Here is a 26114-nt window from a genome sequence, read left to right as displayed (position 1 = left end):
GTTGGTAGGGCTTGGTCCTTGTCCACGAAGTGTTGCTGGTCCAGATATCAAGTGGGGAATGTCCCAATAGGTGCAAGGAGCAGCTCAACGCGTTTCAGTGTGGAAATCACTCCACACCTTCCTCAGGGGCATCTGCATAAAGCAAAAGGTGGCTGCTTTATATACCTGTCATTCAATAAACAGGGGACAGGTATAATTGTGTAATCAATCATCCAAGACACATTGAAAATCATGAAACTAGTGGATGCAATAGAAGGCAAACATAAGATGTTAAGTACTAAGAGGTATAATGTAAAATGTGTATAAATATATCAAATACATTTTTAAAAATTAATATTTTTACTGCAATTGGTTCTAGGTTCGTGTCACATGATGTCTATCTGATACAGTGACCCAGAGAACCAATCAGCGTGAGGTAGAGAGTTTGTTGTGAATGGTAATCCTGGTCAAATGTCCGATCTTGGAACATGTGACCCGCGCAGCCGCTATGTCACCCCCACTTTATTTACATAAGTCCCACTTGTCTACTTCAGCAAAAATCTGTTACAATAACATATTTTCTGTTGTAGCAATAAGGGGCAATAGAATTTTAGCTATGGTAACAAAAATAGCTAGATGGTTCTTCTTTGTTGGGAGGAATATAGCAGTGAATATATTACCTGTGAAATCGGGCCCATGATACTTTATGAAGCTTTGTGAGAATTGGCCATAATTAATGGGGAAGTACACATCTTAGGGATGGCAATGACAATTCGGATTGGGGGGCTAGGCCCCTCGTGCCTCTTTTTTTTTCAAGTAGTAGAAACAGGGTTAAATTATCTCCAAGGGCTGGATCCCTCTCCCAGTAACTGTGATGTGTAGCCTGTAAGCTGGGTATCCGGACTCTGGGTCGACACCAATTAGGTTGACACCCATTGGTCGACAGTGGCTAGGTGGACACCTAGAAATAGCTCAACACGACCATTAGGTTGACATGAACAAGGCCGACGTGTGTTTTTCACTTTTTGGAGGGAGGCTTTTTCATACTTTGATCCACGTGGACTACAATTGGGAACGGTAACCAAGCGAAGCGAGCCATGCAAGGGAACGCGGTGCACTAATTGGGGTTCCCGGTCTCTTGACGGAGAAAACGACACCAAAAAAACAAAAAACTCATGTCGACCTAGCCACTGTCGACTAATGGGTGTCGACCCTGAGTCCCATACCCATAGGCTTCTATGGATAACGCCATTTGGAGCACCATCATCCGCATTCTAAAGCTTGGTACATTTGTCATTGAAGCAGCCCCCATAGAAACCTATAGGAGCTGCTTTTGCGGTCGAAAGCGGGATCAAAGTGTGTATCTCCCCCATAAATTAATTCATATGGTATTAATATTAGCGGGTACCAATAAACAGGCCCTGCGTCATTTCCCAATTCTCTTGTGCTACAGATAAAGCTGGATATGCATAAATGAATGTTAATAATTGATTGTATTTTATGAATGCTTTTTGTAATACAGTCTGAGAGGGTAGGAACATGTTACCTGACCATTTGTTTGTTGTTTATTTAGCAGAATGGCTTCATTTGGATGGAAGAGGAAGATTGGTGAGCGAGTTTCAAAAGTGACCTCCCAAATCTTTGAAAAGGAATCTGCCGATGAGGCTGCCGTGACTGACGATGATGTGGATTGGCTGCACTCCGTTAAGCGGAAGAAAGAAATTCTCCTTGAAGATAATATTACAAAAAGCAAACGACTTAAAGAAGAAGGAGCAGTTCTGGCCCTAAATGGAAGGTACGCTTGTTTTGTCTTTTCCAGACTCGCCACCTTGTATAGAACATTATGAATACACTATGCCATGCTTAATATAGTTACTTAATAAAACCAAAGCTGCTGCTTGATTTCTTATCTATATTGTAAAATATACTAATAGGAATGCTGGATAAATGGTAATGTTTTGTATGAATGTGCAGATTATGGGGTCATCCCAAAGGTGGGTTTAGGTGAAAGGAGAGCAAATGTTGTGGGGTTATTTTTTTAATATTGTCCATGAAAATCTATGAAATTCATTAAAAAAAAAAAAAAATCATGCATTGACCACCTTAGCCACATGGGGGAGCTAGAGATCTTCAGAATGATTTTTATTTGAAAGGTTTAATTTGCATGGCACTTTGCGTTTGCTCGTTGTAACTGTACAGAGACAATCACTGTTGGTGATTACGTTTGTGAAAAAGAAAATGTAAAATCTGTGGGGGGGGTTTCAACTGCTTTTCAAGTTTTTTGGGATCAAAAGCTTTGTACTGGTGTAAGCTGGAAGGCCAGAAGCTATTATGTCAAACGTATATGGTCTTGGGCTATAACTAGTTGCTACAAATTATTTATTTTCTAACAGTTATTTATTCTGTTTCTCTTTTTTTTTTTGCTTTGCATAATATTTGTGTGGGTGTGGGTGCGTATATATTGAAAGCTTGGAAATTATTATTCTGATTCCGTTTTTACATATATTTGATCCAAAACGGTACATTTTCATTACAGCGGGGAAATATGCAATATTTATAAGTCAGTTCACATTCCCTGCAATGTTGCTGTTTTTAAGTATTACTGAGGTACAGCAATAGCAGGCTGGGACATGTCAGATGTGTTGGGCCAGAAGGATAGCTAAGTGAGGACACATCTCTACCAAATGTTATGCGGCTTTTATTGACACGAACATGAGATGACCGCAGTATTAAACTGTTACTAATATCATTATTATTATCCGTTATTTTTTTTATAGCGCACATATATTCCGCAGCGCTTTACAGAGAGAATATTTGGCCAGTCACATAAGTCCCTGCCCCAGTAGAGCTTACAATCTAAATTCCCTACCACATGTATACGCACACACATTCACGCTAGAGTTAACTTTGTTGGGAGACAATTAACCTACCAGTATATTTTTGGAGTGTGGGAGGAAACCGGAGTACCTGGAGGAAACCCATGCTGGCATGGGGAGAATAGACAGACTCCACACAGTTAGGGCCATGGTGTGAATCGAACCCATGATGACCTCAAAAAATATCTACAATACTCAAGTTGGCTTTTCATTAACCATGCACAACCATTGGTGTTCTGCAAACCTAACCTTAGTTAGAGCATAAGCAATTGCTTTTGAAAAGGGATAATCCATTTTAATATAACCATCCATCTTTAGTTACTGCAACAGTTTGGGTGGGGGGAGTCCCTGCCTGAGACCACCAGTAGTACCTGATGGTCGCCACTGGTCCATCCAGGTAACAGATCTATGAATGCTGTAGCCCTGCAAAACTGCTATGTATCTCCTACTTCATCGAGATATCCTAAAAATAACAGCATGTATCAGTGAATGAGGGGTCCTAATGGAAGAAGTGCCAATGAATTGCTACTCAGGTGCAGTAGCTAAACGATTGGGGTCTGTGATTAAACATTGCATTTGCAGTGTAACATGTAGCTGCTGGATTGGTCATATTGCTGAGACGTATCATGGCAGAGACCAGCTATAGCAAACTTTAGATGCTTTTCAATAAACTTGGCAGGTTGGTGGAACTCTGGAGCAATTGTGGAGATGTAGATCCTCACATAGCAGCAGTTTAGGCGTTTTGAAACCAGGAATCGGAGCAAAGTCACCAGCCCAGACTTCCTGTAGCGGCAGGGTGTATGATATTGATCATAGGTTGACTGAATTTCCACCAATGTTCCATTACCACGCAGTGAATCAGGAAGAACCAGTGTCGCCCTGAGCTTATGGTGACGATGCCACATTGTGATGGATCCAAGTTGGCTTCCAGGGAAGTTGATCTGTCACTTTTAATAGCACATTAGACCGTAGGCAATGTTTTTGGCATTACCGGTTTTAGAAACGTGTAGGGTCTACAAAAAACTAAAAAAAAAAAAAAAAAAACCCTACGTCGCTAAAAGTAAAAAAGATATGCAATTATAAATTACCCAAACATGCTGCTAGTGGAAGAGACGTTTGTTCCTGTCCCAAAACTGATTATTAGCATAAACTAACAGGAAAAGGTTTCCACAGCGTCTCTAGACAATAACACAAAGTGGTGATGGTGACTTTTAATGTTTTCTTTTAATTGGCCATATGTCATCAAAATACAGAAATATACATCAATACATTAAAAGGAAAAATAAATCACAAATTCCAATTGTTAAGCTTCTAGTTTACTAGGTCCCTAATTCCTATTGGACACTGGACACACATTGATGTTTGTAAAAGAGTGTTTGGCGCTAGCGTTAGTTAACTTGGAAAAGGTCATTAAGTACTTGCTTACAACACTTCATTGTTAACGCTGTGGGCACTACTTCTATTAGGAAGTCCATCGCCTTATGTTGTATCATTTGGTAGCTACAAGGTACTTGTTTCTGGAGAATGTTTCCTTGAACCTAATTATTTGCATCTGTGTTCAGAGGAATCTTCCTTCTGTGCGGAAGCAGCTGCAGACTATTGAATTACATTTGCATACAATCAGCATCTTCGAAAAAAACCTTTTACAAACATTTGTGTGTGTCCAGCGTCCAACTGGAATAAGTAATACCCCTTTAATAGTGTTCGCACCAGAGCAGAGAGCGTCACCCCAGGCAGGAAAGAGGAACTGCACAGGATTTGAAAGGTGCAGGGTGCTAGAATGAACACTATTTAAGACAACAAAAATGTCCCGGGTTATTTCACGTGAACGCGCATCAACCCGGGATTTTGCTTAGTCTGGAAGGGTCCTAAAGCAATATCCCGAATTGAGCTTCGCGGCATTTCATCCCAGGTCGCTACCTGGGATGAAGCCGGAATCAACCCGGGATGCGGTGCAGTGTAAAAGGTAAGCCGGGTCAAGGCGACCTGGCACCTATTCTCTGCATCATCTCCAAGCGCCTCCTCCTGTAGCGTCAGCGGTGATGTCACCAACCCGGCAATATACCGGATCAGGCCGCAAGTCTGAAAGGGGTCTGAAGCCAGGTCGCTAGGGAAGCACGTGTACAAATTCCCAGGTGCGACCCCGCCTGTAAGTCGGAAAGGGGAATTTATTATAAGCTTAACTGGTGTTTATATGGTATACGTTTTCTTTTTCTGTTAACATATATATATTTGTGAATTTTGATTAAATATACATTTAAAAAATAAAAAAACACGTCCTTTTATTCTTTGGCTCGCGACATTTGTGTCCAGAGTCCTGTGGAAACACTTTCCCATTACGGTTCTTCAGGTCATTTGTATATCCGATACTGTTGTATCATTTCTTTTAGTTTTATTTAGTGAACACATAAATTAGAAACATCTTTCCAGAACGAAAATAACAAACTTGTACGCACAGGCTTTATTGTTCCACCAGAGACTGTGGTTTTATCTGGCAAAACATACTGTTTTTCTTCTGGCACAATTGATAAAATGACAAAAAAAAAAATGTTTCGTTGCTTGGAACAGATTTGCTTCGTGAACCACAAAATCCTCGTGTATTAAGCTACCAGTTAAAATTATTTAGCGCGTATTTTTGTACAATGTATTATGTCTGCTTTCAGAAAAGGGAGTAATAACCCATTACCACGGACTTAAAGTTGCCGAGTTATTGCACATGAGCACGCAACAGCCCGGGATTTTTGTCAGTGGAAGCGGCTCCACCCGCGTCCAGTCATCCGGGAATCCTTTCCGGGTACCTAGCAGGGTTTTACACGGGAAGGACCCTGGTGAGCTGTAGTTTAAACGGGTAACTCGAGTCGTCCTACCTGGTTCCCGTTTACAGCATGGGGAGAGTCGCATTCCAGTGCAAGGATATGATGTCATCTCTAAGCGCTGGCACCTGTACCCGTGTCAGTGTGAACGGCGCCAATCCGGGAATAACCTGGATCGGCACCGCAGTGGAAAGGGGCCTAACTCGGGGGGGTAATTCAGATCTGATCGTATATGTGCTAAATTTAGCACAACTACGATCATTTACTCAGACATGCGGGGGGACGCCCAGCACAGAACTAGACCGCCCCGCATGTCTGGCTCTGCTCCACCCCCCACCCCCCCGCAAGGGTGCAAAAGCATTGCATGAAGGCGATGCTTTTGCATCTGGCGAGTAGCTCCCAGCCTGCGCAGCTCCTGCGGGCTGGCAGGGGACTACCCGCCACCGCAGCCCGCCACTGCAGCGGTTTGGACATGCCTGCGTTGTCTGCGCCGCGCCCCACCAACGGCGTTCTTATACAGTTGGCACGCCCCTCCCGCCCCGCGACCGCCTCTGCCTTTCAATCAGGCAGGGGCGGTCGCAGCCCAGAGATGCTGTTAGCATCTCACTGGGCTCCCGGGGTGCACATTTCAAAAAGGGATTCAGACTGCGATCGCTACCGCTGCAGCCATCCAGTCTGAATTACCTCCTCAGTTTGGAACTGTGGGACACGGGATTGTGATGGAAAAGGGGTATAAATAATACATTTGTTTCACGGGGTAAATAGAGTTTTCTTAGCTAGTTCGAGTACATGCTCAGACAGAACTACCTTATAGAGATGTACCCTTCTACACTGTGGCTTCAATCTCGCCAAATATCTCCTCTCAGCACATCGGGTTCCAAGTGACTTTCCCTGTGCCGAGCGTCTTTCTCGCTCAACAGGACTGTCTTATACTTATAAATAAAACAACTGGAAGTGAAAACCAGTGTATAGATGTTAGGTGTATGAGGATTCATCTGCATATAGAACATTGCAGTTTTTTCAGGAGAGCGGCTGTTCCAGGCCGCCTGTTTCCTAATCGGGATACGGTCGTTAGGTCGACACAGCTTAGGGCGACAGTCATTAGGTTGACCACTGAAGGTCGACATGGTCATTAGGTCGACATGGGTTTTTCATTTTTCTCATACGTCCTACAGGATGCTGGGGTCACCATTAGAACTATGGGGTATAGACGGGATCCGCAGGAGACATGGGCACTTTAAGACTTTGAATGGGCGTGAACTGTCTCCTCCCTCTATGCCGCTCCTCCAGACTCCAGTTTTAGAATTGTGCCCAGGCAGACTGGATGCACACTGAGGAGCTCTACAGAGTTTCTCGGGAAAAGACTTATGTTAGGTTTTTTATTTTCAGGGAGACTGCTGGCAACAGTCTCCCTGCTTCGTGGGACTTGGGTGAGAGAAGTCAGACCTACTTCTGGTGAGTTTAAAGGATCTGCTTCTTGGCTACAGGACACCATTAGCTCTTGAGGGTCTGATCGCTAGGTGCGCCTAGATGCTCGTTCCCAGAGTCGACCGTCACCCCCCTTGCAGAGCCAGAAGCCAGAAGACAGGTGAGTAGAAGAAGTAAAGAAGACTTCAGTGACGGCATTTCTGAGGTACCGCACAGCGTTCGCGCTGCGCGCCATGCTCCCACACACAGAGGCACTGCAGGGTGCAGGGAGTGGGGGGGGGGGGGGGGGGGGAGGTGGGCGCCCTGGGCAGTATATATATATATCAAAACAGACTGGCAAGAGGGGACATAGGTGCGGAGACACTGTCCTACCCCCACCAGTATAAACATTTACTGAAAAAACGCGGGTCTGAAGCGCGCCATTGCGGGGGCGGAGCTTAGTCCTCTCAGCTCACACAGCTCAGCGCCATTTTCTCTACACAGGCTGCAGAGACGCTGGTCCTTCCTCACACTGCTGTGCAAGTAACAGGGTGCAAAACGTGGGGAGGCACAGTAATTTTGGTGCATATTATTATTATAGCGCTGCAGGTCTGAGTCATTCATTTGGGTTTCAGAACCGTTGGTGAAGCGCTGGGTTGTGAGCTGGCAAACTCCCTCTGTGTCTCTCTGACAGACTTTCTGTGGGTCTGTCCCCTATATGCCCAGTGTGTCTGTGAGTGTTGGGTACACGTGTGCCGGCATGTCTGAGCCGGCGTGCTCTTCCCAGGAGGAGACTGTGTTGGGGACACAAACGGCTGTGGGAGTGACCCTGTCGGCACCGCCGACTTCTGATTGGGTTAATGTGTTGAATGCCTTGAATGCAAATGTGGCTCTTATTAGTAAGAGATTGGATAAATCTGAGTCTCAGAACCAGGCATGGAAGAAGTCTGTGGAGGATGCATTGTTGCAAGTCCAGACCCCTTAGGGGTCACAAAAAAGATTGTTTGCCCAGTTGGCAGACACAAATACCGACACGGACTCTGACTCCAGTGTCGACTATAGTGATGACAGATTAGATCCAAAATTGGCAAAGAGCATTCGGTACATGACTGTGGCGGTAAAAACGTGTTTGTGACGTCAAACCAGGAACGAAATGGGCTGAGCTGATCGCAGTGTAGGATTAAGTCTCGAGCTACTCAGAAACTACTAAGAATTTTCTATTCGCAATTCTGCTAATCTTTCGTTCGCAATTCTGCTATGCTAAGATACACTCCCAGAGGGCGGCGGCCTAGCGTGTGCAATGCTGCTAAAATCTGCTAGCGAGCGAACAACTCGGAATGACCACCAATATTCCTTGCAGCTTCCTTTAGATATAATATGATATGACTGATATGATATGATATATGATATCCTGATATGACCTAGAGTGAAGAGAATGCTATCCCTATCTAGGGTATCTATATCAGATGACAAGCTATCTGCCCATTTTTCGATTGCACTACTCACCCACGCAGATGCAATGGCTGGCCTGAGCAGCGTACCTGTGGTGACATAAATGGTTTTCAATGTATTTTCCTGCCTACGATCCGCATGATCCTTAAGGGCTGCCGTGTCCGGGGACGGAAGAGCCACCTTTCTGGACAGCCGGGATAGAGACTTGTCCACAATGGAGGGGGGGGGGGGAGGGGTGACTCCCACTTCTCCCTATCCCCAGAAGGAAACGGGTACGCCACCTGAATCCTTTTGGGAATCGGAAACTTTTTGTCAGGTCTTTCCCAAACCTTACCAAATAGAGCGTTCAGTTCATGAGAGGGAGGAGACGTTATCTCAGGCTTCTTTCCCTTAAACATACGGACCCTTTTATCAGGAATAGCAGGGTCCTTCGAGATCTGTAATACGTCTTTTACCGTTTTCATCCTTTTTACCTTATGTTCCTCCACAACAAAAGAAAACGCACCATTATCAGATGCAGTCCTTTCGGCCAAATAAATTCAGAAAGGGCCGGGGTTCTTCCTTCCTTGCTACTAGAGGAAGGGGAAGAGGTAAAAGATCTCCAGCCTTGTCAGGCTCCAAGGAGCAGAAGTCCTCCCAGGCTTCTGCTACCTCCACCGCATGACGTTGGGACTCCTATGCGGGAGTCCGCACCGGTGGGGGCCCGTCTGAAACTCTTCAGTCAGTTTTTTGGTTCGTTCGAACCTAGACCCTTGGATATTACAAATAGTATCCCAAGGGTACTATCTGGAGTTTCAAGACGCCCCCCATCGCCGTTTTTTCAAATCGACCTTACCAGTTTCTCTTCCCGACAGGGAGGTAGTTTGCGACGCAATACAAAAATTGTGTTTAAATCAGGTTATCATCAGGGTTCCCCAGTCACAAGAGGGAGAAGGGTTTTATTCGAGCCTGTTTGTGGTACCGAAGCTGGACGGCTCGGTCAGACCGATCCTAAACCTGAAATCCCTGAATTTCTACCTAAAGAGATTCAAATTCAAGATGGAGTCTCTCCGAGCAGTGATCTCCAGTCTGGAGGAAGGGGATTATATGGGGTCAGTGGACATAAAAGATGCCTACTTACATGTTCCCATTTATCCTCCGCATCAGGCTTACCTGAGATTTGCAATTCAGGATTGTCATTACCAATTTCAAACATTGGTCTTTCCACGGCTCCGAGGATTTTCACCAAAGTGATGGCGGAGATGATGGTTCTCCTTCGTAAATGAGGAGTCACAATTATCCCATACTTGGACGATCTCCTGATAAAAGCGAGATCCAGGGACCCGTTGGTCCAAAACGGTGCACTCTCCATGACGGTTCTCCAGCAACATGGTTGGCTCCTGAACTTGCCAAAATCACAGTTGATTCCGACAACGTGGTTGTCATTTTTGGGAATGATATTGGACACGGAACTACAGAGAGTCTTTCTTCCTGTGGAAAAGGCACTGGAACTTCAGAGTCTGGTCAAACAAATTCTGAAACCAGCAATAGTGTCAATCCATCAATGCATTCGGTTGCTGGGGAATGTGGTTGTGGCCTACGAGGCCATTCCGTTTAGCAGGTTCCATGCCAGAGTGTTTCAGTGGGACCTGTTGGACAAGTGGTCCGGGTCCCATCTACACATACACCAGAGAATAATCCTGTCGTCCAAGGCCAGAATATCGCTCCTGTGGTGGCTGCACAGCTCTCACCTCCTAGAGGGGCGCAAGTTCGGTATACAGGATTAGATCCTGGTGACCACGGATGCAAGCCTCCGCGGTTGGTGGGCAGTCACACTGGGAGAAAGCTTCCAAGGAAGATGGTCAAGTCAGGAAACTTGTCTCCACATAAATGTTCTGGAGTTAAGGGCAATTTTACCGAAGGTGGTTTCCTCTTTCCACATAAACCAACCTATCGTGGTACCTGTGGCTACTGATGCCTTCGTTGAATCAAAATCTCTGGATGTCGTCAGAGCTTTGAAGATTTATGTCGCCAGAACGGCTCAGATTAGGAAAACAGAGGCTCTGTTTGTCCTGTATGCTCCCAACAAGGTTGGGTGCCCTACTTCCAAGCAGACCATTGCGCGCTGGATCTGTAACACGATTCAGCAGGCCCATTCCACGGTTGGACCGCCGTTACCGGAATCAGTGAAGGCCCATTCCACTAGGAAGGTGGGCTCGTCCTGGGTGGCTGCCCGGGGGGTCTCGGCATTGCAACTTTGCCGAGCAGCTACTTGGTCGGGGTCAAACACTTTTGCAAAGTTCTACAAGTTTGACACCTTGGACGATGAAGACCTTAAGTTCGGTCAATCGGTGCTGCAGAGTAATTCGCACTCTTCCGCCCGTTCTAGAGCTTTGGTATAACCCCATGGTTCTAATGGTGACCCCAGCATCCTCTAGGACGTATGAGAAAATAGGATTTTAATACTTACCGGTAAATCCTTTTCTCTTAGTCCCTAGAGGATGCTGGGTGTAATGATGGTTACACATATGTTGTGTTACGGTTATTGTCAGCCTGTTGCTGAAATTGTTCATGCCGTTGGCTTGTGTTCTGTTAAATGTCACGTTGTGAGGCATGCTTGAGGTGTGAGCTGGTATGAATCTCACCTTAGTTAACAATAATTCCTTTCCTCGAAATGTCCGTCTCCCTGGGCACAGTTCCTATAACTGGAGTCTGGAGGAGGGGCATAGAGGGAGGAGCCAGTTCACGCCCATTCAAAGTCTTAAAGTGCCCATGTCTCCTGCAGATCCCGTCTATACCCCATGGTTCTAATGGTGACCCCAGCATCCTCTACAGACTAAGAGAAAAGGATTTACCAGTAGGTATTAAAATCCTATTTATTTATTTATTTTTTCATTTTTTGGGATTTTTTCATACTTAACGATCCACGTGGATTACGATTGGAACGGTAACCTGTGCCGAGCGAAGCAAGCCATGCGAGGGACACTGTGCACTAATTGGGGTTCCCCGTCACTTTACAAAGCCCAAAAAGTTTAAAAAAAACAAAAACATGTTGACCTTTTGACCTGTCGACCTATTGTCCCCGTCGACCTAATGCATGTCGACCTTCCATGGTCAACCTAATGACTGTCGACCTAAGTTGTGTCTACCCAACGACCCATACCCTCCTAATCATGTTTTACTTTTTATTTTATTTTACTTATATCCTTTAATATTGTATATTCTGGTTCTGGCCTGTCAGTATAATGCATGTGACGTACACTACGTGGCAGATGGAGGCCTCACTAACCACCGCTCTACTCCCAGCACATTTCCATTGTTCCGTGCTCATCGCTGCACTCGCATTTGTGACGTTTCTGTATTGTGTAAGTTCTGTTGCCAGAGTTTGTTGTTGTCATTGTTGGGTTTTTCCCTCTCCAATAAAACCCAATTGACTAAGTTCACAAAGTGTCTGCACTGATGCGTCACATGAAAGTTATCATTATTCTCAATGACAAAATCCCAGCAGTAAAACTGTCTCCCAGACACTGGTAAACTGGAGGGAAATATTGAGCGCCCGGGCTGGCGTTACACTCTCCGGTAATAAATCACTGCTGCAATTATAGGGATTGCTATGGGACAACTTTATTTTTTAATGTCACAATGTTACGCAACATGCGGTGTGGGTTTCCAGTCCTCGCCGTGTGAAAGATATTTTGGCAGATGCTGTCGGTTCATTGTTACTGTCCAATTTTTGTTTTGCTTATTAGATTCTTAAGGCTTTTGTCAGTCTTATGTCTGTTTTATGGTTTGTTTTTGTTTTTTTGTAGCACAGTTTAGAGGCTGCTGGTGCCCCGTCCCCCACAAACCTCCACCCCACCCAGCCGCATACTCAAAGTTCCTCAGTGTTTGAGGCTCTTTAAGAACCATGTGCAACCAATGGGTATAAGTGTACATATATGGGTCGTTTATAGGCACTTTAAAAACAAAACAAAAACCTACTCCCACCTGCAAGTCTAAAAACACGTGTCCCACTCATAAAACACCCCAGTATACCTGTCCCATACCTTGTACCCCAATTTCCATCATTTTGCAATTTGATGTCCATAAAAATGACCTCATTATTGTCTAATTCAAAATAATTAGAAGGGCCTAATTAGTCATTCAGTGAGGTTTCCTAGGGGTACTGATCCTAATCCCCACATTTTTACCTTAAGATATGGATTTCCCCCAACTTTTCATAATGCTCAGAGATGGTGAAAGCAAATTCACGAAAAAAACAAAAACTGTGGAGAATTATCTTGGGTCCATTTTCACGGACAATTGGATACCGGTTTGCAAAAACATTTTTATTGCAGCATTTTCGCGGCTTATTGGATACCCCTTTAAGCCATACAAAGGTTTTCCCAAACTTGAAAGGGAAGAATTCCGCTAACAGAACAATGAAAGTCATTAAAACACAACACTCAATTATACTTGAATTTATTTTAAAGCATTTTTTATATTTTTTGTATTCCTTTCTCACAGAATTTAAAATGTGATTCCTTTAAGTGCAGAAAATAGTTTTCTTTGTGTTTTTCTATTATTACTTTTTGTCTTTAAGAAACAGTTTGCAGGTGAAAGCTTGCTGACATTTATACGTTAATTTACGATCATTGAAATTCTGTAAAGAATGTATTAGCCGTTCCAGTTGAATTATAATCAGCATTAGGAGGATGCACATTACACATCCGTGTAATTCTATTACTTATTCCCCAGAAGTATGTAATGATTTAATGGTCTGTTTTATTTCCCTTTGAAATGCTAAATAGTTGCTTTCTGAAATATTGCTACTTGAGTATGTCTTAATATTTTATAGTGTACAGGACTAAAATGTCTTAGTTGCAATTTCTATTTATTTTTTTATCAATATTCACCTGGAATCCATATTCCACTTTAATTTAACTGTTATATCCCATCACCATTCATTTACAGTGCAGATCAGTGCACATTCTTTTGTGGGGATGCCGGTTGCAGAACCGTTGATCCCTCTATGTATAACGAGGCGCGCTTTACCCTTCACACTCGCTTCTTTACAAGAAATAACCTTGCTAGGTGCCTTGTAAGCAATGTAATATTACTTACACACACAAAAGTGACATGTATTATAAACAGTCTTTGTGTAACCTCACTCTCATAGACTAAGCAGTATTTTAGGGAAACTGTGCTCCTAAAGTGCCCGTAGACTGAACTTCGATGTAACGGTATTACTTATCACCACTGATGTGTACATTTACCGGTCACATGACCGTCGGCGTCATCCTGATGGAGGAGATCCGACAGGGGTGATTTCAGTATACTTACCTTCCTCACCGACCCTCCCCCTAACTCTCCCTCCCCACAGCCTAACCCTAACACCCCTTCCCCACCGTAGCATAACCTTAACCCCCCCCCCCCCCCCCCCAGTGGTGCTGAACCCTGACCCACACATCCCGCAGCCTAAACCTAACTCTCCCTCCCCCGCAGCCTAACCGTAACCCACCCCAGGTGTGCCTAAACCTAACCCCCCTTGCCTGCAGCCTAACCCTAACCTCCGCTGTGGTGCCTAAACCTAACACAAACTCCCGCAGCCAAAATCTAAGAGTTTTCGGCATACTTAAGGGGGGTACTCACGGAGCGATCGCTGCTTAAAATCTAAGCAATCTGATTAGATTGCTTAGATTTTAAGCACGATCGCTCCGTGTGTACCCCTCACAGCGATAGCGATGCGCAGCCCCGCGCATCGCTATCGCTGGTGCTAGATTGGCCTGCATGCAGGCCAATCTAGCGGGTCGCTCACTTCACCTGCTGGGTGAAATGAGCGGCCCCCCGTCTCCCACCGCACGCTCAGCACACATCGCGCTGTGCTGAGCGGGGGGAGAGATGTGCGCTGAGCGGTTCGCTCAGCACACATCTCTCCCACATCGGCCAGTGGGTACTGGCCTTTACGTTCAGGATGCCTGCAGTCAGGATTGCGACATTTTGACTCATGTTGGAGTTCCGTGTGTCCGGATTCCGGCACTGAAATTCCGACTGCCAGCATCTCGACCGCTGGCATACTGAACGTATCCCGTGCAGAGTGATATTCAGGGGAAATTCAAAGGACCGGTTTTATATATTCCTTGAAATGTGACAGTCAGACAATTGCGCACTCTTACAGATGCATTACTGGTACACATTATATACATTTTCACTCTGTGTCTGCAGTGGCGGTTACAGTGCCTCCGAAGCGCAGCATGATTGGGAAGAGATGGTGACGGCTAGCGTTTTAGAAAACAGGGGCGTGTCGGTCCCATTTACTGAGCATACCCAACCAGTGACCGCATCTTTAGATATAGCTTCACCGTATTCATCAGCGTGAATTCTCCAGTCACCCTGAATAATCTGAGGGTTACGCCGATGACCGATGCTCACACAGATGGTCTGACGCTGCAGCCTCCGACGCAGCAGATCAGAGGAGCCAGCAGGAGACCTCTGTTCACACCTCCTGCAGCAATAGCATATTTTAGTACAACGACTGTGTACAGCTCTGAATCAGGCACTGGTCTGATGAAGTACTATTTCAGCTGCCGTAAATAAAGAGAGACGACTTTCTGAATTCTGATTTACATCCACGTATTTTCTGGAATATTAATAATTAATATCTTGGGAGTGGGTTTTTCTGTGTAATGCTTTTATTGCAAAACAGAGCTGTCTCGCTGGTAATCCCTCGCTGCATATTTTGGCATGCCTATGAGAAGGGTCAGCAGAAAATCAAAATAATAGGTTCTATTTTGTTTTTCAATCTCTCCATTCGGCTGCATTTTAACCATCTTATTTCCTCTGTAGCAGTGATTTCCTCCAGCCCGCGCTGTTTCATCTCAGTGCTGTAACATAGTAACATAGGGGGTAATTCCAAGTTGATCGCAGCAGGAAATTTTTTAGCAGTTGGGCAAAACCATGTGCACTGCAGGGGGGGCAGATATAACATGTGCAGAGAGAGTTAGATTTGGGTGGGTTATTTTGTTTCTGTGCAGGGTAAATACTGGCTGCTTTACTTTTACACTGCAATTTAGATTGCAGATTTAACTCACCACACCTAAATCTATCTCTCTCTGCACATGTTATATCTGCCTCCCCTGCACTGCACATGGTTTTGCCCAACTGCTAAAAAATTTCCTGCTGCGATCAACTTGGAATTACCCCCCATAGTAACATAGTATCTGAGGTTGAAAAAAGACAATTGTCCATCGAGTTCAACCTATTTGTGGTCTCCTATGCATGATGATTTGACTAAAATTTCTGACTGATGCTGCTGTCAGCCGTTGCATTTTATCCCTATTTATAGTAACTAATGCATGACTATGCACCATACCCCTGGATATCCTTATCCATTAGAAATTTATCTAACCCATTCTTAAAGGTGTTGACAGATTCCGCCATTACAACTCCCTCAGGCAGGGAATTCAAAACACGTATTGTCCTTACCGTGAAAAAGCCTTTATGCCGTATTGTACGGAATCTCTTCTCCTCTAACCTGAGCGAGTGTCCACGAGTCCTCTGTGTTGATCTAACCAAAAACAGGTCCCGCGCAAGCTCTGTGTATTGTCCTCTTATATATTTGTAGATGTTGATCATATCCCCTCTTAGTCTCCGCTTTTCCAATGTAAACATGCCTAGTCTTTGAAGCCTTTCTTTGTATTCCATCGTCTCCATGCCCTTAATTAGTTTGGTCGCCCTTCTCTGAACCTTTTCTAGCTCCAGGATATCCTTTTTGTAGTACGGTGCCCAGAATTGTACACAGTATTCAAGGTGTGGCCTCACTAGTGATTTATATAACGGGAGTATAATACTCTCGTCCCTAGCATCAATACCCCGTTTTATGCATGCTAATATCTTATTAGCCTTCTTTGCTGCAGTCCTACTTTGGGTACTACTGCTTAGTTTGCTATCTATGAGGACACCTAAGTCCTTTTACAGTACAGAATCCCCTAATTTTACCCCATTTAGTAGGTAGGTGTAATTTTTGTTCTTGTTACCACAGTGCATTACCTTACACTTGTCTGTATTGAAGCGCATTCTCCATTTGGCTGCCCATGCTTCTAATTTAACTAAGTCGTTCTGAAGAGACTCGGCATCCTCCTCTGTATTTATAGCCTTACACAATTTGGTATCATCTGCAAAAATTTACACCATGCTCTCTAGACCTTCTGTTAGGTCGTTAATGAAAATATTGAACAATAGCGGTCCTAATACTGAGCCTTGCGGCACACCACTTAGCACTTCAGTCCAAGTTGAAAAAGATCCATTAACCACAACGCGCTGCTCCCTATTATCTAACCAGTTTTTGACCCAAGTGCATATTGTGCTTCCTAGCCCTGATTCTTGTAGCTTGTAGATAAGTCTCATGTGTGGTACAGTATCGAACGCTTTGGCAAAGTCTAAAAAGACTACATCCACGTCTTTACCCTGATCTAGGTTTGCGCTTACTGTTTCATAAAAGCCAAGTAAGTTGGTTTGACAGGATTTGTCCTTCATAAACCCATGTTGATTCCTTTTAATGACCTTATTGACTTCAAGGAACTTCTGAATACTATCTCTTAGAATACCTTCCAATACTTTCCCCACTATAGATGTAAGACTAACTGGTCTATAATTACCTGGTTCAGATTTACTTCCCTTTTTGAATATAGGCACTACTTCTGCTATACGCCAGTCTTTGGGAACCATACCTGATATAACTGAATCCTTAAAGATCAAAGATAGCGGTTTTGCCAGTTCAGAGTGAAGCTCCATTAGAACCCTTGGGTGAAATACCATCGGGCCCTGGTGATTTATTAATCTTTAAATGTTTTAATCGGTCACAGACTACTTCCTCGCTTAAATAAGTACCTATCAGTGGGATATTCTCGTTATTGAGATTGTGTGTCAGTCCCTGAATTGGGTCCTCTCTAGTGAATACTGTTGAAAAAAACTCATTTAATGTGTCCGCTATGTCATTATCATTTTTGCTTAAGACTCCCAACTTGTCTTTTAAAGGGCCTATACTCTCCTTCTTTAATCTCTTGCTATTAATGTATTTAAAGAATTTTTTGGGATTCGCTTTGCTTTCCTTTGCTACTAGTTTTTCAGTTTCTACTTTAGCCTCTCAAATTTCCTTTTTGCAAATTTTGTTACATTACTTATAGTGCTGAAATGACTGCTTCCCCATCAGATTTGTATTTTTTAAATGCTCGCCTTTTCTTGCCCATAAGTTCCTTAATCTTTTTGTTAATCCACATCGGTTTATGATTTTTACTCCTTTTTTTGCTGCTCATAGCAATAAATTTGAGTGTATTTTTAGCTAGCAGGAATTTTAGTACCTCCCATTTCTCCATAGTATTTTTTCCTAAAAACAAACCTTCCCATTCAATATCCCTGAAAAATACCCTCGTCTTTTCAAAATTTGCTTTGCTAAAGTTTAGAGTCCTAGTTGAGCCAGTATAGGGCTGTTTATGGAAACTGATATTGAATGTGACCATATTGTGGTCGCTGTTTCCTATGGGTTCCCCTACTATAATACCTGATACCAAATCCCCATTGTTTGTTAATACCAGGTCTAAGATTGCATTGTACCTAGTTGGTTCCTCAATTAGTTGGACTAAGTAGTTATCATTAAGTGTGTTTAAAAACATATTGCCCCTAGCAGTATCACATGAATTGTTTTTCCAGTTTATCTCTGGATAGTTAAAATCTCCCATCACTACTATGTCTCCTACTCCTGCTGCTCTTTCAATTTGCTTTAGTAACAATTCCTCATCAGATGAGTTGATACCAGGCGGCCTATAGCATACACCCAATACTAACTTTTTTATTCCTTTTTTACAGCATGCAATTTCTACCCATAATGTCTCGACAGTGTCTACAGTCCCCTCCTGAGTATCTTCCCGTATATCAGGTTTTAAAAACGGCTTTACGTAAAGGCACACCCCTCCACCCCTTTTATTTCGTCTGTCTCTTCTAAACAGTGTATAGCCCTCTAGATTGACTGTCCAATCATGAGATTCATCCCAGCAAGTTTCAGTAATGCCTATAATATCGTACTGTTTGCTTGCTGCAAGTATTTCTAGTTCACCCTTTTTACCAGTAATGCTTCTGGCGTTTACATACATACAACTAAGATAAGCATTTTCCCTTGCGTTAGGGACATCTTTCAACTTATGTAGCAATGATGACCTGTAATCGTCATTGGTTAGTGCTTTGGTAAAATCTCTTTTAGTACCCATGTTAGTAACCTTACCGCCTGCTCTTACCCTCCCCCCAACTTCTCCCCCATTTCGTTTACTACCGCCATCCCCACTATTCTCACTGCATGACCCGTAGTTTCTAGCTAAACCCTCCCCCCAGGCTCCTAGTTTAAAATCTCCTTCAACCTTCTAACCATCCTTCCCCCCAGCACTGCTGCCCCCTCCTCAGTCAGGTGCAATCCGTCACGACAAAAGAGATGGCGCCTGACTGAGAAGTCCGCCCAGTGTTCCAGGAACACAAACCCCTCTTTCCCTAAGCCACACATTTACCTCCCTAAACTCCCTCTGCCTCCCTGGACTAGCGCGTGGCACGGGTAATAATTCCGAGAATATTACCTTAGATGTCCTTGCCTTCAGTTTCTTTCCTAAGTCCCTATAGTCTTTCTTAAGGACATCCCACCTTCCGCTAACTTTGTCATTGGTGCCAACGTGCACCAAGACCGCTGGGTCTTTCCCAGCCCCTCCCAACAATCTATCTACCCGGTCCGCGATGTGCCGTACCCGAGCACCCGGGAGACAACAGACTGTACGGCGATCACGGTCCCGGTAGCAGATTGCCCTATCTGTCTTCCTGATGATAGAATCCCCTACCACCACCATCTGACTAGGTACCTCACTATCTTTTATCCCAACCGTGCCATAGGGACCGCTCCTCTGGATGCTAGAGGGAGCAGTCTCCTCCGGCACCGTCATTTCTTCACTATCATCCTCCGATTCCTCGTCCAATCGGGCAAATTTGTTCGGGTTTGATAGTTCGGAGATGTCGAGCCTCCCCCTCTTTTCCTTCCTTCTAACTGTGACCCAGCTGGCTACCTGATCATCATCCTCTTCTACCAGTGACCCCTCCCGCAACTCCTCCACCGTTCTGTCTAAACTACACTCGAGATTGTGAATCCCCCTCAGTCGCGTAACTGTTTGCTCTAGATCAGTTACCTGGGCTTCCAGGGCAACCGTTCGCACACACCTCGTGCAGATGTAATCACACTGGGCCGGTAGCTCCAGGTGTGCATACATCTTGCACGACATGCACTGAGTGAGGTCCTCAATTACAGCCCCTCCCATATTGTGGCCCTAGCGTTGGTAGTGCAGGCTTTCTAATTAGCCCTGCCAGGATCCGTGACTATCCAATTCCTGCACCCTGGTTGCACAGTCCTCTACATCGGATGCTTGCCAGTCTTTTCACACATCTTCAATTTCATGTCCTTTGGTTGCTGATTGGGCGAATTAGAGGAGTCTCAAGGGCTCTATATTTTGTCTTCTATATTTACTTAACACACAAAATAGCATTTCTTTATTCTGATGTTATTACATACCAGAGAATAAAGAAATATTGGAGAGTATATTTACTACTTGTCGGTTAGTCAAAGCCGCTCATAGCAACCAATCAATAGTAAATATACTGTGGGGAGTCATAAATAAGAGTAATTTCTCCAAATGCGTTTGACTAGAGCCTTTTTGTCCTACCCAAATGCGTTCTACTTGTCTGGGATGTTTCCTGGTTCTGGAGTGAGTGGGGATACAGGGGCAGATGTATTAAGCCTGGAGAAGTGATAAAGCAGTGATAAGTGGAAGGTGATAACACTCCAGCTAATCAGCTCCTAACTGTCATTTTTCAAATCCGTAATGATTGGCTGGTGCGTTATCACCTTGCACTTATGACTGTTTTATCACTTCTCCAGGCTTAATACATCTGCCCCACAGTTCCCTGCCAATCAGATTATTTGAGCGGTATTCAAATGATATATCACGCCCATAGTAATCAGGTTTAGCTGCGTTAAGGGTTGGGCGCCCTTGCTACCCCAAGGGTAGCGAGCTGAAATGATTATACCACACCCGTCAGCGCAAACAGAATGGGTGTGGAAGGGGATGAAAAGAATTGAATACCGCGCCTTTGAATGTTGGCAGTTTCCCAGCGAGTTGGGAGAGTGGAGTGAACTGATCTTGTGGGATGCAGTGACCCTTTGGGGGATATTCAATTGTTTGATAGGTCAGTTGGGTGTCTATTTGTTCCTATCTAATAGACAGGAAAAAACAGACACCCTACCAACATTTCAAACATTTGAATTCCCCCTATTGGGTCCTGTGGTTATCACAGGGCTGGATATAACATGGGCACCATCAGCGATGTTTAATTGGATTTTTATTATCTCAATATCGACAGAGGTAAACCGCTTCTCAAATGTGCTCGATCTTTGGTTCCCAATGCGCCCGACTATTTGACGGGGCCGGCCCGATATAGTCAATGTTGGGCTGCCTGCACAGTCTATTTTTCCTTGTGATGCCGATCCCGTGGGACCAGGCATCGGCATCTCAAGGAGTGTACACACGGTGCGATATGCACTATATTTTCTTAAAATTTTGACTATATAGTCAAAATCGTAATATATATCTCGTCGTGTGTACACACCTTTAGTTGAATGCGTAATCTTAAAATAAATATTGATCATTGCCAGTAAATCAGCTGAGGGAACCAAATTTAATTGGCAGTGAAAAGTGGGTGAGAGTAAGAGAGCCAATCAAAAGTTGCTACTCTCTTGAGTGTGTCCTGTGGGGGTGATTCAGACCTAATCACTGCTGTGCAATCAGCGATTAATTGCGCATGCATATGCACCGCGATGCGCACGCGCGGCGGCCAACTACAACGGGCATCGCCGACCAGCGGCAGGATGGTGAGAAAATTACGATCGCACGGGCGTTAGCAAGGTGAATCACAGAAAGAGGCTGTTAGTGGGTGGTAACTGACCGCTTACTGGAAGTGTCCGGAAAAACACAGGCGTTACCAAGTGTTTTCAGGGAGGGTGGCTGACGTCGGTTCCGGCCCCCGATCAGCCTGTTCTCATCGCACTGTAGGAGTAGGTCCTGGGCTGCACGCAGACAGCATACTGGATTTTTGCAGCTCCACATACACGTGCGATCTCACACTTACACAGCAAATTTACACTCCACCTTGGTCGGCGACTATCAAAGTTAGCAGCCCAGGGATCAGGTCTGAATTACCCCCTGTGATTGGTTCTCTCAGTCACACCCACCCCTGCCTTCCCTCTGGGACTGTAAGAAGATTGCAGGACTCAGGAAAGGACAGCTTCAGGGAGTAGGCTTTGAGGATTTAGCGAGCAGGGGGTACACATTATTAATTTTCCTTCCCGTTTCTACTCTGACAGTCTCAGTATTCATATATTCCTTAACAAGTTATCAGATCATTATCATCTTATAACTGAAACAGCAACAAAATGTATGAATTCATAGATATGACACATAATAATAACATGGCCCTTTCTCCGGAAACTGTCCCTTTGAATCGTTGAATTACTCGCACTTAGGCATGTTACACTAACAATAGTAACAGTTGTTAAGGTGTGAGCATAACTAAAATGAATGTGGACTGAAGTGAAAGGACATGTCCACATTTAAACACGTTATGCTCTTAGGCCCAGAAATATTTGGAATGCAAAACTGCTAATTGTGCTTGTGTAGTAATCATGTTTGGCTTGGTTGCTTCCCTTTCAAACCTTAAGGGGTCAATTCAGTTAGCCACTAGAGTTTCCGTTGCAATGCTGTGGAAAGGCAGGCAACAGTATCTTAACTTGCCCACCTCACGGTCTGATCTCGCCCCGGACTTGTGTTTTTTTTTTTTTGTATGTGAACAAAAAGTTGTAAGGTTAGAGCTACCATAAGTGTAGCGTCATATAGTTGCACTTACTCATCCCACTGCTAACTCAGTTTACACCAAAGTGTTTCCTTCTCTACAACTGTTTAATCTGTGCAGATAGGATACAAATTGTAGCTCTTGTAATCATATTATAGGCAGCTGTAGTTTTCTGTCATTATTATTGTTATTATTATTATTATTATATGAATATAGTAATAAAACAAGACTATCTTTTAACAGATAAAGAGGTGCACAGAGGAGGCTGCCCTTCCCTCACAATAATTTTTAAAAGATTCAAAGTCAGAAAATTGTTACTGGAATTCAGTGTAAGGGTGTGTACACACGGTGAGATCCTTGCTATGCCCGATTTTCACTTGCGATTTCCCTTGAACTCCCCGGAGCCCAGATAGCACAGATTTTGACTAACCTTTCTTGAGATATGGACTATGGCCCTCATTCCGAGTTGTTCGCTCGCTAGCCGCTTTTCGCAGCAGTGCACACGCTAAGCCGCCGCCCTCTGGGAGTGAATCTTAGCTTAGCAGAATTGCGAACGAAGTATTCGCAATATTGCGAAAAGATTTTTCTGTGCAGTTTCTGAGTAGCTCGAGACTTACTCTTCCAGTGCGATCAGTTCACTGCTTGTCGTTCCTGGTTTGACGTCACAAACACACCCAGCGTTCGCCCAGACACTCCCCCGTTTCTTCAGCCACTCCCGCGTTTTTCCCAGAAACGGCAGCGTTTTTTCACACACTCCCATAAAACGTCCAGTTTCCGCCCAGAAACACCCACTTCCTGTCAATCACACTCCGATCACCAGAACGAAGAAAAAACCTCGTAATGCCGTGAGTAAAATACCAAACTTCTTAGCAAATTTACTTGGCGCAGTCGCAGTGCGAACATTGCACATGCGCAATTAGCGGAAAATCGCTGCGATGCGAAGAAAATTACCGAGCGAACAACTCGGAATGAGGGCCTATGTGTGCTTACGATTTTGGCTTATGTGAGATGTCATTGACATGTGAGATGAACTAGATAGTACACCGATCTAGCAAGGATTGACCTGCCTGCACAGTCTATCTTTTCTTGCGATGCCGACCTGGTGGGACCGCTCATCGGGATCGAATTCGGGATCGCAAGGTGACTTTCACCTTGCGATCTGCAGTAACTTTTCTTGAGATTTTGACTATATAGTCAAAATCGAAAGAAAATATCTCACCGTGTGTACACACCCTAACATTTACAAAATGTATTACGGAGGCTACAGTAATAAAACAGTCGCCATTCTTTGGCAAATATTTATTCTTGAGTTTTCATTGTAATTAGTGGGGGGGGGGGGGAACAGTGAAACATCATAAAAAATAGATCTTCAGTAATAAAGACAATACTGTCAATTAATGAGAGATGGGAGGAAAGAAGGTGGAGACGAGGACAGCTTTGCTAACACACTTCTTTTTCTGCACTTATACATAGGAAACATGATTTGATTATATTGATTCCTTGGGGAGACGCATTATACTTATAAATTCCATTTGGGGTTTATATTGGTCATTGACACATTGTTTTTTTAATTTTTTTATTACTTTTAGATTTTGCAAATGTACACCCAGTATTACTGTTGGCGATCAGAGTAAGGTAGTAGAAATTAGGCATCAGAGTGCCTGTTATTTTATACTGTTTTGAGTTTGTATGTTCTCCACATAGTTTTACAGTTGCTCAGGTTTCCTCCCACAGCCCAAAAGCATACTGGTAGATTAATTGACTTCTATTTTTATGATGTCATTTAGACTGGAATCTCCAGTGGGACAGGGACTCGTGTGAATGGAAAGCTCTGGTTGTATAGTGCCTACCTGCAGCACTGTACAATTGAATGGTAATAAATAGATAAATAAGGTGGAAACTAGATGCCGAAAACTGCAATCCGCTATTATTGGAAATGTGCTAAAGTGCGCTAGTAGAGGGTCTGCAAGTTAGCTGTATATGCTGCCTTTATTATATTTCCAAAGAGGTAATATGTACCCATGTAAGTCATAGGGACAGGAACAGCCTGTAGAAGGTACACTGTTCCGGGTAAAGCGATCAGTTTGAGAACACTTAACCTTCCATTGCTAAGACAGATGAGTATAATTCCATTTGGCCAAGTCCTCTGCTCATTCTGTCAACAAAGGAGAGTGATTCAATTTAAACAGATCTCTCAGGTTAGATGAAATGTTTACCTCTAGGTACTAGATGTGCTTAGCTTGCCAACAGAATTGAAAAGTCTGTTTTACACAGAGCGACAGCTAGATAAAAGTGATATACTGAGAGCATACGTCTTATGAATAATTGATTTTCAATTTGGACAAGTATACAGATTCGGTGAAATCCTCAATCAGGAAAGGTAAGGAGATGTGAATGTTGGAAAGAGATACTAGAATATTGTCAAGGATTAAAGAAGGTTTATTCTCGCAGATACCCACTGTAATACTTTAGTACTGGAACTTTGCCTGGTTGCTGTAGTTTTCCTTACATAGAATTAAAAAAGGAGAATAGAGACAACTTTCTCTGGTGTTATTGTTTAGCTGAATACTGTGTGCAAAGAAGCAAGTTAGATTTTGTTGGGAGTGAGATAAAGTGCCAGCCAATCAGCTCGTATCTTGTCATAGGCTGTGTTTGAAAAACGACAGGAGCTAATCGGTTGGTACTTTATCTATCTCCAAGGTTTGATACAGCCTCCCCCCACCCGTGTGCTGGGCTGGAATGTTGGGCAATGATGGACAAGTTTAATAACCCTCTGGTCAGTACATGTAGCAACCAGAATAATCTATTATCTAGGACAGTGATCTCCAACCCGTAGCTCGCGAGCTTCCGGTAGCTCACCGTAGTATTTTCAGTAGCTCACAGAGTGCACGGGCTTGGGCAGTCACTGGCACTCCTCCTCCCTTCATTTTTAATATGGTGCAGGCCGTCAGCCAATCAGAGTTCGTGGACCGGCAGTTGCGGCACCTGATTGGCTGCCAGGCCGCGAGTTTTGATTGGCTCACTACCGGCACCATATTTTAAATGCCCACCACCACCGGAGACTCTGTCACCCTCACCGCAGCCACTCTCCGGACTTCACAGGAGAGGCGCGCGCTGCGCTCTCCCCCCCTTCCGTCCCTCATACAGGAGGAGAAGCACGGCGGCAGTAGAAGAAGCCAGCAAGGGTTAGCACTGTGTGGGGCACTGTATCAGACACTGCGGGGGGGGGGGGGGCATTTTATCTGGCGCTGTGGGGGGCATTTTAAATGGCACTGCGGGGGGGCATTATTTGTGTATCTGGCACTGCTGGGAGGCATTATTTGTGTATCTGGCACTGCTGGGGGCATTATTTGTGTATCTGGCACTGCTGGGGGCATTATTTGTGTATCTGGCACTGCTGGGGGGCATTATTTGTGTATCTGGCACTACGCAGGGGGCATTACTTGTAGCTGTGAGACCACACCCACTTTTGTGAGGCCACACCCGCTTTCGCAAGAACGCACGCACATTGGGGGGAGGGGGTAGCTCCTTCAGAGGTTTTATCTTCCGAAAGTAGCTCACACCCCAATTAAGGTTGGAGACCACTGATCTAGGTCTTGCACTTCACAGTAAAACGTATCACAACCTCAATTTTAATTCACAGTAGATAATTGTTTTCGCTTTAATATGCATTTGAAGTCATTCTTGCTATTACAGAACA

General features: G+C 44.3%; 1 protein-coding gene across 2 annotated transcripts in view; it reads left to right on the top strand.

Annotated features, from left to right (window-relative positions):
* TTC33 (tetratricopeptide repeat domain 33) overlaps positions 1–26114 on the top strand; it is a 578456-nt gene that overhangs the window by 61153 nt on the left and 491189 nt on the right. The window contains exon 2 of one of the 2 annotated variants that reach the window (XM_063961309.1): positions 1556–1774. In XM_063961309.1, the coding sequence (XP_063817379.1) occupies positions 1557–1774 (218 nt within the window). In that variant the 5' untranslated portion in view covers position 1556. Of the gene's footprint in view, positions 1–1552; positions 1775–26114 lie in introns of both variants that reach the window. The other variant, XM_063961300.1, reaches the window with a different exon arrangement.

This window comes from Pseudophryne corroboree, chromosome 1 (genome assembly GCF_028390025.1).
Source record: "Pseudophryne corroboree isolate aPseCor3 chromosome 1, aPseCor3.hap2, whole genome shotgun sequence".
NCBI classification, from domain to species: domain Eukaryota; kingdom Metazoa; phylum Chordata; class Amphibia; order Anura; family Myobatrachidae; genus Pseudophryne; species Pseudophryne corroboree.
The sequence above is the reverse complement of the archived record's forward strand: the minus strand, read 5'-3'. Positions and strand labels throughout refer to the sequence as shown.